The sequence below is a fragment of the Manis javanica genome, chromosome 8 (genome assembly GCF_040802235.1).
Source record: "Manis javanica isolate MJ-LG chromosome 8, MJ_LKY, whole genome shotgun sequence".
Lineage (NCBI taxonomy): Eukaryota > Metazoa > Chordata > Mammalia > Pholidota > Manidae > Manis > Manis javanica.
In genome coordinates, this window is record NC_133163.1 from 120,115,807 (window position 1) to 120,134,783 (window position 18,977).

At 35.3% G+C, this 18,977-nt stretch overlaps 1 protein-coding gene across 9 annotated transcripts in view; it reads right to left on the reverse strand.

Moving 5' to 3' along the window:
- Positions 1–18,977, reverse strand: part of MYO9A (myosin IXA) — a 365,019-nt gene that overhangs the window by 228,507 nt on the left and 117,535 nt on the right. For all 9 annotated transcript variants that reach the window (XM_073212119.1, XM_073212118.1, XM_073212123.1 and 6 more), the window contains 2 exons: positions 9,494–9,588; positions 2,036–2,098 (listed from right to left, as the gene is read on the reverse strand). In XM_073212119.1, the coding sequence (XP_073068220.1) occupies positions 2,036–2,098; positions 9,494–9,588 (158 nt within the window). The remainder of the gene's footprint in view (positions 1–2,035; positions 2,099–9,493; positions 9,589–18,977) is intronic.

Below are 18,977 nucleotides of genomic sequence, written 5' to 3' on the forward strand. Positions count from 1 at the left end.
TCAAAACCACAGTCAGATGTCACCACCCACTACTCAGAATGGCTAGTATTGCAAAAATAAGAAATAACAAGTGTAGGTAAGGATGTGGAGAAAAGGAAACCCTTGTGGACTGTTGGCAGGAATGTAAATTGCTGCAGCCACTATAGAAAACAGTATGGAGGTTACTTAAAAAATTAAAAACAGAAATCCATCTATTTTACTTCTGGGTATTTACCTGAAGAAAACAAAAACACTAATTCAAAGAGATATATGCACCCATATATTCATCACAGCATTATTTACAACAGCCAATATACAGAGGCAACCTAAGTATCCATGGGTAGATAAATGCATAAAGATGATGTGATATGTATATACGTATGCATTGGAATACTAACCAAAAGAGAATGAAGTTTTTCCATTTATAACAATATGGATGGTTCTAGAGGGTATTATGCTAAATGAAATAAGTCAGAAACAAAAAGAAAAATATCATTTAATTGCACTTACATGTAAAATCTAGAAAACAAAGCAAATGAACAAACAAAACAGTAACATAAATACAGAGAATAAACTGGTGGTTGCCAGAGGGGAGCATGGGCAAATTAGGTGAAGGAGATATTAAGAAGTACAAACTTCCAGTTATAAAATAAATAAGACATGGGGATGGAATGTACAGCATAGGAAATACAGTCATTAATACTGTAACAACTTTGTATGGTGACATATGGTAACTACTGATTATGGTGAGCATTTTGTAATGTATATAAATGTCGAATCACTGTTGTATACCTGAAACTTATGTAATATTGTGTGTCAAGCATATTTAAATTTTAAAAATTTTTAATATTTAATAAATAAATAAGAATTAGCCCAATTCTTCACAAACTCTTCCCATCTCATTCTATGAGCCAGTATTACCCCGATACCAAAACCAAGGACATTAAAAGGAAAAAGAAAAAAAAACTTTATAGCAATATCCCTTATGAATACAGACACAAAAAATCCTCAACAAAATACTCCCAGGCCAAATCTAGGAACATATAATAAAGATTATACACACACCTGTGAATTAAATCCAGCAAGATAACAGAGAATCAGTTTAAAAAGCTCTGGATCTTCCCTTAGCATTGATTCTTCAAAACCATGGAAATCAGGTTTATATCCCTACCATTATTAAAATGTGTTAGAAAAAGTTACTAATAACCTTCTAATTGCAGTACCTGTTAGTTCTGCACATCTTTATAAAGTTATTCTCTTCCTGAAACTCTTCCCTTCATTTTGAAACCACTCTAATTTAGATTTTCTCACCCACTAGTCACAAAAAAATTAACAGAAGTCTGACTTTCAGTCCTGATCTTACAAGTAATTCATTATGATAATGTTAGCTATTAATTCCTAAACTTGATTATACTGTATTAGAAGCACACCAAGCAATTTATAAATGCTATTTCATTTAATCCTCTAAACAACTCTAGAGTAGTTTTCCATCTGTAAAATGGAAATAAATAGCTAAAAAGCAAAGAAGTGAGATGCCAAAGGCACAATTTGAATATACATTTAACTTGAAACACTGGCTATTAACACTGTCTCATTGAAGCATGAAGCAAATCATTTATCTCTCTGATGTTTGGTTTCTTCATCTGTAGGAAGTTACATATATCACCTCTGAAGTCCCATATACCTCATATTATAATGTAATTAAAAGGAATTATTAAAAACTTTCCTCACATTAGAGAAGGAACATTAAGACATGGAAAAAGGTCCAATGCTCAATGCTCACAAAGAGTAATAAAATACCACTTTAGATAGCACTGTTTTTCTGTTGTGATAGTTTAGCTAGAATTTAGAAAGGGCAACAGTTCATATACCTATTAAAACATCTCCTAGCAGCCTCTGAAAAAGTACAGTGTTCTGCCCAGACAAAACTAGCAATTACATGTAAAGCTATTTATAGTATAAACTGAATTAAAGTTCAAAATACACAAAGATCCTAAAAGCCTGTCCACATGATATAAATGTTAGCTTGATCTAATTATGTTGATAAAATCCATACCGTTCATTATGCTCTTGATAAACGAGTCTGGACTTCTCCAGTAGATATTTTTCAACATAGGCACTAGAAGAAAAATAAAATTGGCTGATTATAAATACTAAAGCTTAAGGCACATAATTACTTTTTCCAAGAAGATGCACAAGTATAAAGAATACAATGTAGACCATTTTAGTATATTTATCATTATAACTGAGTTATGGTCACTGCTAGTATTATCCACCTTAAAGTCATGAACTTGTCTTTTTTTTTTATTTCAGTAAAGCAAAATAAGTATGAAGTCCAAAAACATGGCACATAAGACACTCCCATGACAAAGACTTTACTTTCTTTCTATGCTCATATGTCACTATACATTCTTCCAGAGATGCTTTGGTAAGCCTACTAGATAAGGCTCAAAGATATACATTCTTTTTTTTTAATTAAACTACCATTGATATATAATCTTATGAAGGTTTCACATGAACATTGTGGTTTCAACATTCACCCATATTAACAAGTCCTCACCCGTACTCCTGCAGTCCCTGTCTATCAGCGTAGTTAAGATGCTATAGAGTCATTACTTGTCTTTTCCATGCTGTACTGCCTTCCCTGTGACCTACCTGTACTGTGATTACAAATTACAGTGCCCTTTAATGCCCTTCTCCCTCCATACCCACCTCTTCAACCCCTCCCCTTTGGTAACCACAGTCCCTTTTTGGAGTCTGTGAGTCTGCTGCTGTTTTGTTCCTTCAGTTTTGCTTTATTGTTATACTCTACAAATGACTGAAATCATTTGGTACTTGTCTTTCTCCACCTGGCTTATTTCACTAAGCATAATACCCTCTAGCTCCATCCATGTTGTTGCAAATGGTAGGATTTGTTTTCTTCTTATGGCTGAATAATTTTCCATTGTGTATATGTACCACATCTTCTTTATCCATTCATCTATTGATGGATACTTAGCTTAATTCCATGTCCTGGCTACTGTAAACATTGCTGCAATTAACATAGGGGTGCATATGTCTTTTCGCATCAGGGATCTTGTTTTCTTTGGGTAAATTCCTAGGAGTGGAATTCTGGGTCAAATGGTATTTCTATTTTTAGTTTTTTGAGGAACCTCCATACTGCTTCCCACAATGGTTGAACCAATTTACATTCCTACCAACAGTGTAGGAGGGTTTCCCTTTCTCTGCATCTTCACATTCGTTGTTTCTTGTGTTTTGGATATTGGCCACCCTAACTGGTGTAAGGTGATTATCACTGTGGTTTTAATTTGCATTTCCCTGATAATTAGCGATGTGGAGCATCTTTTCATGTGCCTGTTAGCCATCTGAATTTCTTCTTTGAAGAAGTATGTGTTCAAATCTTCCACCCATTTTTTAATTGGGTTATTTGTTTTTTGGGAAAGATACACATTTTTTATATAATTTGTAACAGCCACATTCTGGAATCAACTTATTATTTATTGACTTAATAAGTATTCATTAATTGGGCACTGTGTTAGAATAAGCACTGTTCAAATATAGAATAAGAGATGCACTACCTGTTCTCAAAGCCTTGCAAACTAGGGGAAGAAACATACAGGTCAACTGACAGCTATCATACTAAGATGAGAGTGTGTACTATAGAACAATGACCAGGATATTATGGAGTTATCATGAGACATGTAAGATTCAATTCAAGAAGGCAGAATTCCCACAGATGGTGAGTACATAACATATAGTAACATTCATTAAATATATCTGGTGAGTAAGTGACTCAAAAACTGAAAAGCTGTCCAGAAGACAAGGAACTGTCATTATGGAAAAGCATAAATGAAGGAGCGTATGTATCAACTTCAGAGAAGACAACATAGATAGGCAATGAGATAGGCAAGTGAACTAGATATAGAAGGATCAATATACTGTGGGCCAGATAAATGGAATTTATCCTGAAAGCAATGAGGAACTGAAACATGAAGTCTACTTCTGATATGTTATTCTCTTTGCATAGCCTGTACCCCTTTAAGTCTTCAATATCTCTTTTCCAAATTGGAGCAATCAGTTAAGCTCTCACTGGAAAATGGGGGTGTAGAGACTAAAATTAATAGCTATAGATTACTGAATCCAAATTACTTAGCACAAACTTCTTTGGGATCAAACCTGACTCTTGACATTTATTTCCCTCAGTTCCTCCCCATTGCATGCTCTGTGTTTCAGTCACTCCAGATACGGGCTTTCCCTCAAGCACGGCCTTTACTCCTGATGGCTCTTCATGCTCTTCCTTCTAATTCTGCAGTCTCTTCCCACTTCCTCCAATACATTCCATTCATTAATTAAAATGAAGTTCAAATATGCCTTCTTTACAAATTCATTGCCACTATCATTACCAGTAATTAAAACATCACTTCTTTTGAATTACTGTTATCAACTCTAGTCAAATTAAAACACTGAAACAGGCTCTTTTCTAAAATGGGAGGAAGGGAACTAACATAAATTAGTCTGCCAAACTGTTACACCCACCTGCATGGACCAATACTGATGCCTCTGTTTTACAAGTGGAGAAACTTGATGCTCAAAGATATTAAGATCAGGCAGCTAGTGAACAGGAGAACCATGATTTCAACCCAGGTCTATTTTAATTACAACAGCCTTCTCTTTAATTTATACCAACATATCCCTAAGACATCTCTCCTTCCTCTCCTCCAATCCATGAGTCACAGTACTATGAGACTTACCTACCTAAAAAATAAGATACCATCATGTTATTCCTCTACTTTCCCTTACTCTTCATATTGAAGTATAGGGATGAATTGATGCTCATATGGAACTGCTCTCTTAAAAAATACATCAACATAGAAAAAACAGGGGAATAGATTAAACAAACGTGGCAAAATTTGACCACTGTTGAAAGTGGGAATTCCTTCTGTTATTCTTTACTTTTATGTATGGTTTACATTTTTTATACTAACATTTTTAAATCTGCTTCCCAATATCAAGAGGATAAATTACAAACATTAGAGCTTTATTCACAACCTGAAACCAACTGACCTCTATACCCATAACCTGCAGCCACTGAACTATATGCTCCACTACACAAACTCTTATGATTCCATTCATTTGCTCAATGGATAATGTGATATCCCACTTTTTCTGAATGGCATATTTTTAAGACTAAAGATAAAAATCACCTTTTTTGTGAACTCCTCTAGACACATATTTCAATCATTCCACTTATCTGATTTACTTTTATCATCTTACATAAATATCTGTAGTCCCAAGAGACTATGAGAACATAAATGAAAAAGAACATGTCTATACCTTTTTATATCCCCAACATTTAACACAATATCTAGTATTCAAAATGAATTCAATAAATGTTCAATAATAAACTGAAAGATAAGAAAATTCAATATATATTTGTTGACTTCATTTTAAAGGTAAAAATGTTTACTATATATTTGTAGACTCACTAATCAAGAGTTTTGCTCATCATTGATGGAAGAGAAACTAATTTTTTAGGTACTCAACATATAAGAGCCACAATTTCATTAATAAAACGGGAAAAAAAACATCTTGCATTCCTAACTCATGAAACCATCTTAAGAATTATAGAATATATATATTTTAAAAGTTACAAACCAAACACCAAGACTTAAAGATGGCGGCATGAGTAATGAGACAGAAACCTCCTACCAAAACCACATATAATAAGAAAATACAGCAAATACAACTAATTTTGAAAGAGCAACTGGAAAGAAGACTGCAACAGATTACCAACATCTGGAAAAAAGAGAAGATGCACGGAAAAGGGTAAAGTAGCAAAGCTGCGATCCTATCTAAAGCAATCTACAGATTCAATGCAAGCCCTATCAAAATACCAACAGCATTCTTCAATGAACTAGAACAAACAGTTCTAAAATTCATATGGAACCACAAAACACCCCGAATATCCAAAGCAATCTTGAGAAGGAAGAATAAAGCTGGGGGGATTACACTCCCCAATTCTAAGATCTACTACAAAGCCACAGTAATCAAGAAAATTTGGTACTGACACAAAAACAGAAACATAGATTAATGGAACACAGTAGAGTCCAAATATAAACCCAAACATATATGGCCAAATAATATATGATAAAGGAGTCACGGATATACAATGGGGAAATGACAGCCTCTTCAACAATTGGTGTTGGCAAAACTGGACAGCTACATGCAAGAGAAGGAAACTGGGTTACTGTCTAATTCCATACAAAAAAGTAAACTCGAAATGGATAAAGACCAGAATGTAAGTCATGAAACCATAAAACACTTAGAAGAAAAAGGCAAAAATTTCTTGAATATAAACATGAGCAACTTTTTCCTGAATGTATTTTCTCGGGCAACAGAATCGAAAGCAAAAATGAACAAATGGGCCTACATCAAACTAAAAAGCTTCTGTACAGCAAAGGACACCATCAGCAGAACAAAAAGAAATCCTACAGTATAGGATAATATATTCGTAAATCAGATATCTGATAAAGGGTTAACATCCAAAATATATAAAGAACTCACACACCTCAACACCCAAAAAACAAATAACCCACTTGAAAAATGAGCAGAGGATCTCAACAGACACTTTAAAGAAGAAATTCAGATGGCCAACAGGCACATGAAAAGATGCTCCACAATGTTAATCATCAGAGAAATTAAAATTTAAACCACAATGAGATGCCACCTCACACCACTTAGGATGGTCAACAACCAAAAGACAAGGAACAACAAATGCTGGCGAAGATGCTGAGAAAAGGAAACCCTCCTACACTGCTGGTGGGAATGTAAATTAGTACAGCAATTGTGGAAAGCAGTATGAAGGTTCCTTAAAAAACTAAAAATAGAAATACCATCTGACCCAGGAATTCCACTCCTAGGAATTTACCCAAAGAAAACAAGATCCCTGATGTGAAAAGACATATGCACCCCTATGTTTATTGCAGCACTGTTTACAATAGCCAAGATATGGAAGCAACCTAAGTGTCCATCAGAAGATGAAGGGATAAAGAAGATGTGGTATATATACACAATGGAATGTTATTCAGTCATAAGAAGGAAACAAATCCTACCATTTGCAACAACATGGATGGAGCTAGAGGGTATTATGCTTAGTGAAATAAGCCAGGCAGAGAAAGACAAATAACAAATGATTTCAGTCATTTGTAGAGTTTAACAATAAAGCAAAACTGAAGGAACAAAACAGCAGCAGACTCACTGACTCCAAGAAGGGACTAGTGGTTACCAAAGGGGACAGGAGGGAGAAGGGGATTAAGGGACATTATTATTGGCATACATGGTGTGGGGGTGTCACAAGGAAGACACTGAAGCACAGAGAAGACAAGTAGTCACACTATGGCATCTTACTACACTGATGGACAGTGACTGCAGTGGGGTGGGGGATGGGACTAGATAATATGGGTGAACGTAGTAACCACAATGTTGCTCATGTGTTGAAACCTTCGTAAGATTGGATATCAATGAAACCTTAATAAATAAAGATATGTATATACAGAAGTTACAAATCAATATACAAAACTTAACTTACATCAACCTCTCCTGCACCACAATCATAAACACTAGGAAAGAGGAGCCTGAGAACTTGACTGTATCCCATTTTTATAAGTATCAATTGCTCCTTTGGAAAAAGATGATTCCTCAAATTAGAAAAGAAATGAACTACATCCAACTTGCCAATGAAGGATTTATCCTTTTTTTGTGTTTGTTTTTTGCAGGGGAGAAGAATACACATAGTTTTGGTTAAATTTTTTTAATTAAAAGAAGAAAAAGTGGTAAGACCACTATCATTAAAGTAAAATAAAAAGAAAAAATACAGATCTCATTCATTTATATGTAAAAATCATACACAAAACCAGCAAACAGAGCACAACACCCAATTTATACAAATGTGTATAGGTATTGTATGCGTTTGTATGTATGTATGTATAGTGTGTGTCCTTGTTGACCAAGTAGGATTTTTCTCCCCCAGGAATGCAAAATTATCAAATATTAGGAAAATAATGCTAATATCAATACATCTCAGAATGACTATCATGGTAACCTCCACAGATGCCAAAAAGACTTTTGATAAAATGTTAACAGCATTTTGGTACTGACAATAACACTCAAGGAAATTTAAAATTGATATTTAATTCATTAACATGATAAAATGTCCTAAAGCCAGTATTTTACTTATTGGAGAAAAGTAAAGACATTCATCTGAAACACTATCATACTATAGGCGGTATAGAATCAGATAGTAAGATTAATTAGATACATTATAAAATCATAAGTATTTTGTAGATATGATAATATACCTAGAAAGATAAGAGAAGGAATAATAAAACTAGTATAAAAATTAAAATAACTTACAGATACAAAACATACAAATCAATAACCTCCACATATACAAGCAATATGCAATCAGAAAATATAATGCAAGAAAAATTACATTTTTACTCCTAAAAAAATTAAAATAAGAAAACACTCAGCCAGAAATACAAAAAGCTTCAAAACATTTCTAAAAAGCACAAAGGTGCTAATTATCCCCAAAGTATACACTTAACAGTTGTCCAATAAAATCAAGCCATGAAAAACATGGAGAAACCTTCAAAACATATTGCTAAGGCAAAGAATCCAACCTGTAAAGACTATGTACTAAATGATTCCAACTATATGACATTCTGGAAAAGAGAAAACTATGGAGACAGTAAAAAGACCTATGGCTGTCAAAGGTTAATGGGTCTGAAGGGATGAGAAAATGGAGCACAGAGATTTTTAGGGCAATGAAAGTATTCTGTATGGTACCGTAATGGTAAATATCTATCTATATAATATACATTTGTCAAAGTCCACAGAACGTATGACACAAATACAACACTATTAATAGATAATATTAATAGTGACAACTAGGGGGTAAGGGTGAAAAGGTATATGGGAACTCTGTACTTTCTACTCATTCTTGTTGTAAACCTAAAACTGGTCTAAAATTAAAATATATCAATTAAAATAAAAGATATAAAAAAACATTGCTGGCACAACTAGAGGACTCTGATCACAGAATGCATAATAAGAAATAGTATGGTAACAAAATTACATCTCTTGAGTATAATAATAGTGTTATGTAGGAAAATGTGGTTACTTTAGGAATCACAGTAATTGGTGGGTCAAGTTATATGCCCAAGCTACTCAAAAACCATTTTTAAAAATATATGTGTAATATAGAGATAAAGCAAATGCAGCAAATTGTTTACAGTTAATATATCTAAATTAAAAGCATATAAATGTTACAGTATTCTTAGAACTTTTCTCAGGTTTGAACTTTTATAAAAGAAAAACAAACTGAGAAGAAAAAAAATTTAATGCAGACACTAATGTCACTCCTCTCATAAAAGAGCAAATGAACAATCTGTGGTTTAGGAAGGTGTAATGATGAGAGTATAAACATGCTCCAAAGCCTGCTACTGTTACTTACCCAAGTACAGTGCCTGTTTCTTGGTAATTCACTTGAATAAACTTGCCAAAACGACTTGAATTATTATTATGAGCTGTCTTTGCATTTCCAAATGCCTGTTAAAATAAATAGTTCTCATTAATTTCATTTTTAAAAATGGTAAATTCTGTTTACGTCAGTTCAAAAAGACAAAAAAAAGTTAGAGAGACAGTAGAAAAGCAATTCACGTACACCTTCAGATTCACATAGTTCAGATAAAGTAAATGAAAGCAATTTAAAATTGAAATAAAACCAAATAGGTAGTATTTTATGCTGCTCAGTGAAATAAATCTTAATTTCAAAAACGTAATGCTCATTAAAATTAGATTTCCCTTTCACATTCCAGAGCTAGCAAATTCTCTTAATATAATTATACTATTAATATATTAATTCTGTTTCTTAATCTTGTTGAACTGAAATAACAAGAGGAGAGGGAAATAATAAAATCAATTATAAATTTGGAATTATATAAATGAAGTTTCATTACATAATAAACTACACTTCATTACATCTACTTAAAACAAAGCTACAATACTATTTTTAAAATAAAACATATATGTTTCCTAAATTGTTACTTAAATCATATACAATGGAATATGACCCAGCAATAAAGATGAACCAATGGTTACAGACATTAACACCAATGAATACCAAACATATCAACTGAAGAAACTAGACACAAGAGTACCTAGAAAAGGTGAAACAAGAATAACAGGAAGAAGATCACAAGTTTTCTGGGAATGGGGGTAGAGTTGAAAAACATCTACAAAGGGACGCATTCCGTTTGAAATGAAAATATTCTATAGCTTGATTGTATGATGGTGGTTATATGGGTTTAAAATTTAAATTTAAATGAAAGAATCCATTGCTGAACTCACATGCTCAACAACTTGAATAAGTCTACAAAACATAATTCTGAATGAGAAAAGCCAGTCTCAAAACTTTACGTACCATATAATTGCATTTATATGACATCTTGAAGAACAAAAACAACAATGGAGAAGAGACAAGGAATTCCCAAGAGTTATAGGAGTATGGGAAGTCAGAGGATATGAAGATGAGTAATAGCATGAGATACTCTGATGGGGGAGGGCAACTATTCTGTACCCAGATTGTATATAGTTATACATACTAATATATTTTCAAATTCATAGATCATTACTGAAAGTAACCTCTTTTAATTTTAGTATCTTCTAGAAAAACTAAGTCATTCAAAAATGAAGACCAAAAGAGGAACAATTTTAGGAATACAAATCTGAAAATATTCATCGTAAGCCAGCCCACACTAAAAGAAACACAAAGGAACTCCTTCATGAAGAAGAAAAATATTTCAAATATGGCCCAACACAGGGAATGAAGAACTGCAGAAATGGTAACCCAATGAATAAATATATAAAGTACTTTTTATAACTTCAATCTCTTGAAAAGATCATTGAAAGTGAGGCCAGAAAAAAGCTCAGTGTGAATGAAGTAAAGAAAAGCTCTTTGAAAATCTTATCCCCTTCATAAAAAAAATGCAAATAACAAAAATTGTCAAATCAGCTATTTGGTGTCTCTGGAAAATAACCAAAAGCTTGAATAATACTTTGTATGGGAATATTTAATAATCAAGGAAAATAGCTGAATCTCAGAAAGAAAAGTATTGTGTCAATTAAATTTACCAATTACCATCTCCCTCTCCTTACCTCAACTCTTAAGAGAAAACTCTACAATTATTTCTTTTTAAACAGCAGCCCAGAAGCCATTAGAAGGATCAGAACAAGGTTAGAGTCAAAGCTCTCTCCCATAGATAACTGTCACAATTTGACCTATTTCCCTAAAAAGTGTTACTCAAAAGGACTAAATTTACTTGACCAAACTTGGGAGATGCACTCACTGAGAAAAGACTTTTCCCTCATGTCTATTAAAAATAATCAGAGGCACAGATTAAAAATGGTGGTGTGAGAGGTGAGACAGAGGCCTCCTCCAAAAACCACATATAATACAAAAATATAATTAATACAACTAATCCTGAAAGAGCAACAGGAAAGAAGGCTACACCAGACTTCATAAATTTGCATGAAGAACAGACCTCACAGAACAAACCTCAGAAATCTACCGAAGCCATGTCATGGTGGGACCCATTCCCTCACCAAAACTCACCAGTGGGAGGAAGAGAAACCAAGCAGGGAAGGAGTAGACGCCTGGGACTGCTGAACACCTAACCCTGGAGATCTGCTCTGGGAGCACAAACCTACATTGCGTGGTGCTCTGCTGATTAGTGGGGTTGGAAAGCTAAGACAGCTAGAATACCTAGAGTGCCTGAGATTCCAACCGCTTGTGTAAAACAGAAATCCACACCCGTCTGCTCTGGGACAAAAGAAAGACAGGAAGTCCGGGAGACTTTCTACAAACGAGAGGGCTGCTAAAGGGCAAGGACTCCATGGAGCTTACAGCTCAGGAGAAAGGACAGGTAGCCAAAATTGTCTGTGCTCACTCTGCCAAGCAGGTTGGGAACTTTCAAGAGCTTCAAGTACAACATCCCAATGGCAGGCTACGCAGTTCCAAGGCTCCCCACCGTGATACGCAGCCTGCTGCACCTTCCTCCTGAACAGCTCATACCTGGCTCGCAAACCGGCAGCCACTGGCTTCGCATCAGGCCAGTCAGAGGGAAGCCAACCTATGGCAGCTACAAACACAAAACACAGAGGCTTAAACCAGTGTGTTCGGCCCACTGACTATGGCAGTGGAGACAGGCAGTGCATCCAGGAAGCAGGAAACAGCTCTTTCCTCCCCCTAGACACAAACATAACTTCCCTGCCAACCCCAGCATTGCTCCAAGGGTGGAGAAGCTCCAAAGAGTAGAGCTTCTGGGCACTAGAGAGTGCCACACACAAATATGAAACTGTAAGATAAATTCTAGAATGTAAGATAAATTATAACCGAAATAAGCAGGCGACGAGAGGCAACAAAGGGCCAGGCAGTGTATTTGAGCACAATTCCCAGGTGATGTTCCCCAGTCTGGGTAATATAGGCCAGGGAAGTCACACCCAGTCAGGGAGGTGGGGGCTTATAAGAGGTTAGGAGGGGGAGGAGTGGGCAAGCCATCCTAGGGGGCATGGAGAGGTACGATTGACTAAAGGTGACATAATAGACAACTAGAAACTTTTTTTCTTTCCAAGAGGGAGGAGGCTGACATCAGGTCTTAGTTGGCACATCAGAAGGATGGAATTCAGGAAGAGCTGTCCCCTTTCCATATAAGGCAAGGACCTTGGGGTCTGGTCTGTTCTCCTTTTATGGTATCTCTCTGTTCTGTTTGCATGTCCTTGCTTTTCCTCCCTCCAGCCTAACAGAAACGTCAAAGGAACCTGGTCCAAACAAAATACCACAAACACCAAAAAAAGGATCAAGTGAAACTGAACTCATCACTCTTCCTGAAAAAGATTTCAAAATAAAAATCATAAACATGCTCCAGGAGGTAAACAAAATATTCAAGAACTCAGGAATGAATTCAGGACACAAATCCAATCATTAAGAAATAAAATAGAGGGATTTAAAAGCAGCTTAAACACAGTGGAGGAGACCATAAATGAAACAGAAATTAGAGAAGAGGAATACAAAGGAGCTGACACACAGAGAAAAAAGGATCTCTAGGAATGAAAAAATAGAGAGAACTGTGTGACCAATCCAAATGGAACAATATTCACATCATAGGGGTACCAGAAGAAGAAGAGAGAGAAGAGAGAGTGTCCTTGAGGAGGTAATTGCTGAAACCTTCCCCAATCTGGGGAAGAAAATAGTCTCTCAGGCCATGGAGGTGCACAGATCTCCCAACACAAGGGACCCAAGGATGGCAAAGAACAAGTATAAGGACAGACTAGTAAAAACAGCCAGAGAGAGAAATAAGATCACATACAAGGGAAAACCCATCAGGCTATCATCAGACATCTCAGTAGAAACCTCAGAGGCCAGAAGGGAGTGGAATGATATATTTAATACAATGATGCAGAAGGACATTGAACCAAGAATACTCTCCATGGCAAGATTATCATTCAAATTTGAAGGAAGGATTAAACAATTTCCAGATAAGCAAACGCTGAGAGAATTTACCTCCCACAAACTGCCTCTACAGAGTATTTTGGAGGGACTCCTATAGACAGAAATATTTCCAAGGCTAAACACCTGTCACCAGAGGTACTAAAACAACAGTAAAGAAAACAGAACTGACTCCTAAGCAAATGAAAAATTAAATCAACTACCCCCAAAGTCACTCAAGGGACGGACAAAGAGTACAGAATATGATAGCTAATACATAAAGAATGGAGGAGGAAGAAAGGAGGAGAAAAAAAAGAAACCTTTACATTGTGTTTTTAATAGAATACTACGTGAGTTAAATTAGACTGCTGGATAGTGAGGGAATTATCCTTGAACCTTTGGTAGCCACAAATCTAAAGCCTGCAATGGCAATAAGTACATACCTATCGATAATCACCCTATATGTAAAGGGACTGAATGTACCAATCAATAGACACAGAGTCAATGAATGGATAAAAAAAACAAGACCTGTCAACATGCTGCCTACAAGAGATTCACTTCAAACCTAAAGACACACACAGACAAAAAGTGAAGGGATGGAGAAAGATATTTCATGCAACTAATAGTGAGTAAAAAGCAGGATATGCAGTACTTTTACCAGACAAAATAGACTTCAAAACAAAGAAAGTAACATGAGACAAAGAAGGACATTACATAATGATACAGGGGTCAATCCAACAAGAGGATATAACCATTCTGAATATCTATGCACCCAACACAGCAAGACCTACATACGTGAAACAAATACTAACTGAATTAAAAGGGGAAATAGAATGCAATGCATTCATGTACCAGAAAGAAAATAAGTAAGGAGACAGAGACATTGAACACATTACAACAGATGGACCTAACAGACATCTACAGAACACTGCACCCAAAAGCAGCAGGACACACTTCTTCGCAGGTGCACATGGAACATTTTCAGGAATATATCATATACTAGGCCAGAGAAAGAGCCTCAGAAAATTAAGAAAGATTTAAATTTTACCAACCAGCTTCCCAGATCACAAAAGTATAAAACTAGAAATAAATTACAAAAAGAAAATGAAAAAGCTCACAAACACATAGAGGCTTAACAACATGCTCCAAAATAAGCAATGTATCAAAGGCCAAATAAAAACAGAGATCAAGCAATATATGGAGACAAATGACAACAATAATTAAACACCACAAAATCTGTAAGACACAGCAAAGGCCGTCCTAACAGAGAACTATATTGCAATACAGGACTACCTCAGAAAAAAAGAATAATCCCATATGAACAGTCTAAATTCACAATTAACAAGACTAGAAAATGAAGAACAAATGAGGCCCAAAGTCAGTAGAAGGTGGGACATAATAAAGATTGAAGCAGAAATAAATAAAACAGAAGAATAAAACAATGGAAAGAATCAATAAAAGCAGGAGCTGGTTCTTCAAGAAAATAAACAAAATAAATAAACCACTAGCTAGACTTATCAAGAAAAAAAGAGTCTACATACATAAACAGAAACAGAAATGAGAAAGGAAAAATCACTATGGACACCACAGAAATACAAAGAACTATGAGAGAATACTATGAAAAATTATATGCTAACAAACTGGTTATCCTAGAAGAAATGACCAACTTTATTGAAAAATACAACCTTCTAAGGCTGACCAATGAAGAAACAGAAAATTTGAACAGACCAATTACCAGCAATGAAATTGAACTGGTAATCAAAACACTAAGAACAAAACCCCTAGAAAAGATGGCTTCACTGCTGAATTTCATCAAACATAAAGTGAAGACTTATTACCCATCCTCCTTCAAGTTTTCCAAACAGTAGAAGAGGAGGGAATACTTTCAAACTCATTCTATGAGGTCAGCATCACTTTAATACCAAAACCACACAAAGACACCACAAAAAAAAGAATATTACATACCAATATCATAGAGGCTAAAATATGAACAAAATATGAGCAAACCGAATTCAGAATTACATCGAAAAGATCATCCATCATGATCAAGTAGGATTTATTCCACGGATGAGGGATGGTACAATATTCGAAAATCCATCAACATCATCCACCACATCAACAAAAAGGACAAAAACCACATGATCATCTACACCGATGCCATAAAAGCATTTGACAAAATTCAACATTCTTTCATCGTAAAAACTCTCAACAAAATGAGTATAGAGGGCAAGTACCTCAACATAATAAAGACCATATATGAAAAGCCCATAGCCAACATCATACTTAACAGCGAGAAGTTGAAAGCTGTTTCTTTAAGATCATGAACAAGACAAGGATGCCCACTCTCCTCACTTTTTTTCAACATAATTTTGGAGGTCCTAGCCACAGCAGTTAGACAACACAAAGAAATAAAGGGCATCCAGACTGGCAAGGAAGAAGTTAAACATAAAAATCCCTAAAGAAACGACTTCAAAACTACTAGATCTGGTACCTGAATTCAGCAAAGTTGCAGGATACAAAATTAATACACAGAAATCTGTTGCATTCCTATACACTAATCATGAACTAGCAGAAAGAGAAATCAGGAAAACAATTCCGTTCACAACTACATCAAAAAGAATAAAATACCTAAGAATAAACCTAACCAAGGAAGTGAAAGACCTATGCCCTGAAAACTATAAGACACTCAAGAGACAAATTAAAGAATATACAAACAAATGGAAACACATCCCGTGCTTATGGACAGGATGAATCAGTACTGTTAAAATGGCCATCCTGTCTAAAGCAAACTACAGATTCAATGCAATTCCTATCAAAATACCAACAGCATTCTTCAACGACCTAGAGAAAATAGTTCTAAACTTCATACGGAAGCAGAGAAGACCCCAAATAGCCCAAGCAATCCTGAGAAGGAAGAATAAAGCAGGGGGATTTGCTCCCCAACTTCAAGCTCTATTACAAAGCCACAATAATCAAGAAAATTTGGTACTGGCACGAGAACAGAACCGTAGACCAATGGAAGAGACTAGAGAGCCCAGATATAAACTGAAGCATCTATGGTCAATTAATATAAGTAAAGGAGCCATGGACATACAATGGGGAAATGACAGTTTCTTAAACAACTGGTAGACAAAACTGGACAGCTACATCCAAGAGAATTAAACTGGATTATTCTCTAACCCCATTCACAAAAGTAAACTCAAAATGTAAGTCATGACACCATAAAACTCTTAGAAGACAACATAGGTAAAAATCTCCTCAATATAAACATGAGCAACTTTTTCCTGAATGCATCTCCTCGACCAAGGGAAACAAAAGCAAAAATAAACACATGGGAACTACATCAAACTTAGCAGCTTCTATACAGCAAAGGACACCATCAACAAAACAAAAAAGCATCTTACCCCTTGTCGGACATGTCATATTTGTAAATGACATGTCCGACAAGGGGTTAACATCCAAAAGATATAAAGAACTCACACACCTCAATAACAAAAAAGCAAATAATCCTATTAAAAAATGGGCAGAGGATATGAACAGATAATTCTCCAAAGAAGTTCAGATGGCCAAGAGGCACATGAAAAGATGCTCCACATCACTAATTATCAGGGAAATCCAAATTAAAAAAACAATGAGATATCACCTCACACCAGTTAGTATGGCCAACAATGAAAAGACCAAGAACGACAAATGCTGGCAAGGATGCGGAGAAAGGGGAACCCTCGTAAACTGCTGATGGGAATGTAAGCTAATTCAACCATTGTGAAAAGCAATATGGAGATTCCTCAAAAAACTAAAAATAGAAATACCATTTGACCCTGGAATCCCACTCCTTGGAATTTATCCAAAGAATATAACTTCTCATATTCAGAGACATATGCACCCCTATGTTTATCACCGCACTCTTTACAATAGCAAAGATATGGAAGCAACCTAAGTGTCTATCAGTAGATGAGTGGATAAAGAAGAGGTGGTACATATACACAATGGAATACTATTCAGCAATAAGAAACAAATCCTACCATTTGCAACAACACGGATGGAGCTGGAGGATATTATGCTCAGTGAAATAAGCCAGACAAGAGAAAGACACGTGCCAAATGATTTCCCTCATTTGTGGAGTATAACAACGAAGCAAAACTGAAGGAATAAAATAGCAGCAGATTCACAGACTCCAAGGGACTAGCGGTTACTAAAGGGGAGGGGTGTGGGAGAGAGGGGTGTGAGAGGGTGGGTGGGGAAGGAGGGAGAAGGGGATTGAGGGGTATTATGATTGGCACACATGGTGTGGGCGGGATCACGGGGAAGACAGTGTAGCACAGAGAAGGCAAATAGTGACTCTATAGCATCTTACTAAACTGACCAACAGTGACTTCAATGGGATATGGGAGGAACTCGATAATATGGGTGAATATTGTAACCACATTTTTTCATATGAAACCTTCATAACAGTGTATATCAATAATGCATTATTAAAAAAAATAGAAATCATCTGTGTTGAAGCCCAGGTATTGGACTTCTTAGGCAGAGACTTTATATCAGCTACTTTTAATATTTTCAGCAAATACAGGAAAGTATGACAAAGGTGCATTAACAATAGAGAATATCAGCTAAAGGGTAGAAATTACAAAAATTCTGGTGTTGAAATGGACATTAATTAAAGTGAAAAATTCATTAGAGGAGCTCAAGGAAAGCCATAAGCAAGAAGAACTGGCAACCTTGAAGACTGGTCAATTGAGAAGAGGTAATGTAAGGAATAGTGGGGGAGAATGAAGAAAAATGAACAAAACTTCAGAGACTTATATACAGAATACTATCAAACATACCAAAATATGTGTACAATGGGCAGAAAAAAAACAGAATGAGTATTTTAACAAATGGCCAAAAAGTCCCAAATTTCATGAAAAACATTGATCTACTTATCCTCCAAGAAGTTCAACACACTACAAGTATAATAAGCTAAAAAATATACACAACTAGACAAATAACGATCAAAGACATCAAAACTGCTCAAAGACAAAGAATAAACCTTATAAGCAGCAACAAAGAAGCAACACTTACCATACAAAGGATCCTCAATAACAGCTGATTTCTCAGCAAAAACGATTAATGATAAAAGACAGTGGGATTATATATTCAAAGCATTGAGAACTGCCTGTCAACCATGAATTCTATGCCCAGCAAAGCTATCATTCAAAATTAAAGGAGAAATTAAGGCATTCAAATAAAGAAAAGCAGAAAATTTGTCAATAGCAGATAGGCCTTACTAAAAATATTAAATGAAGTAATTCAAGCTGAAATGAAAGGACCCTAGACAATGAAGCAAATCCATATTAAGAAAGAAAGACACAAAGTGAAGGTAAATATAAATACATACACAAAACACAGTATAAATACTTTTTATTTTTAACTTTTTCCTATCTGATTTGAAAGAAAATTCCATGAAACTGTA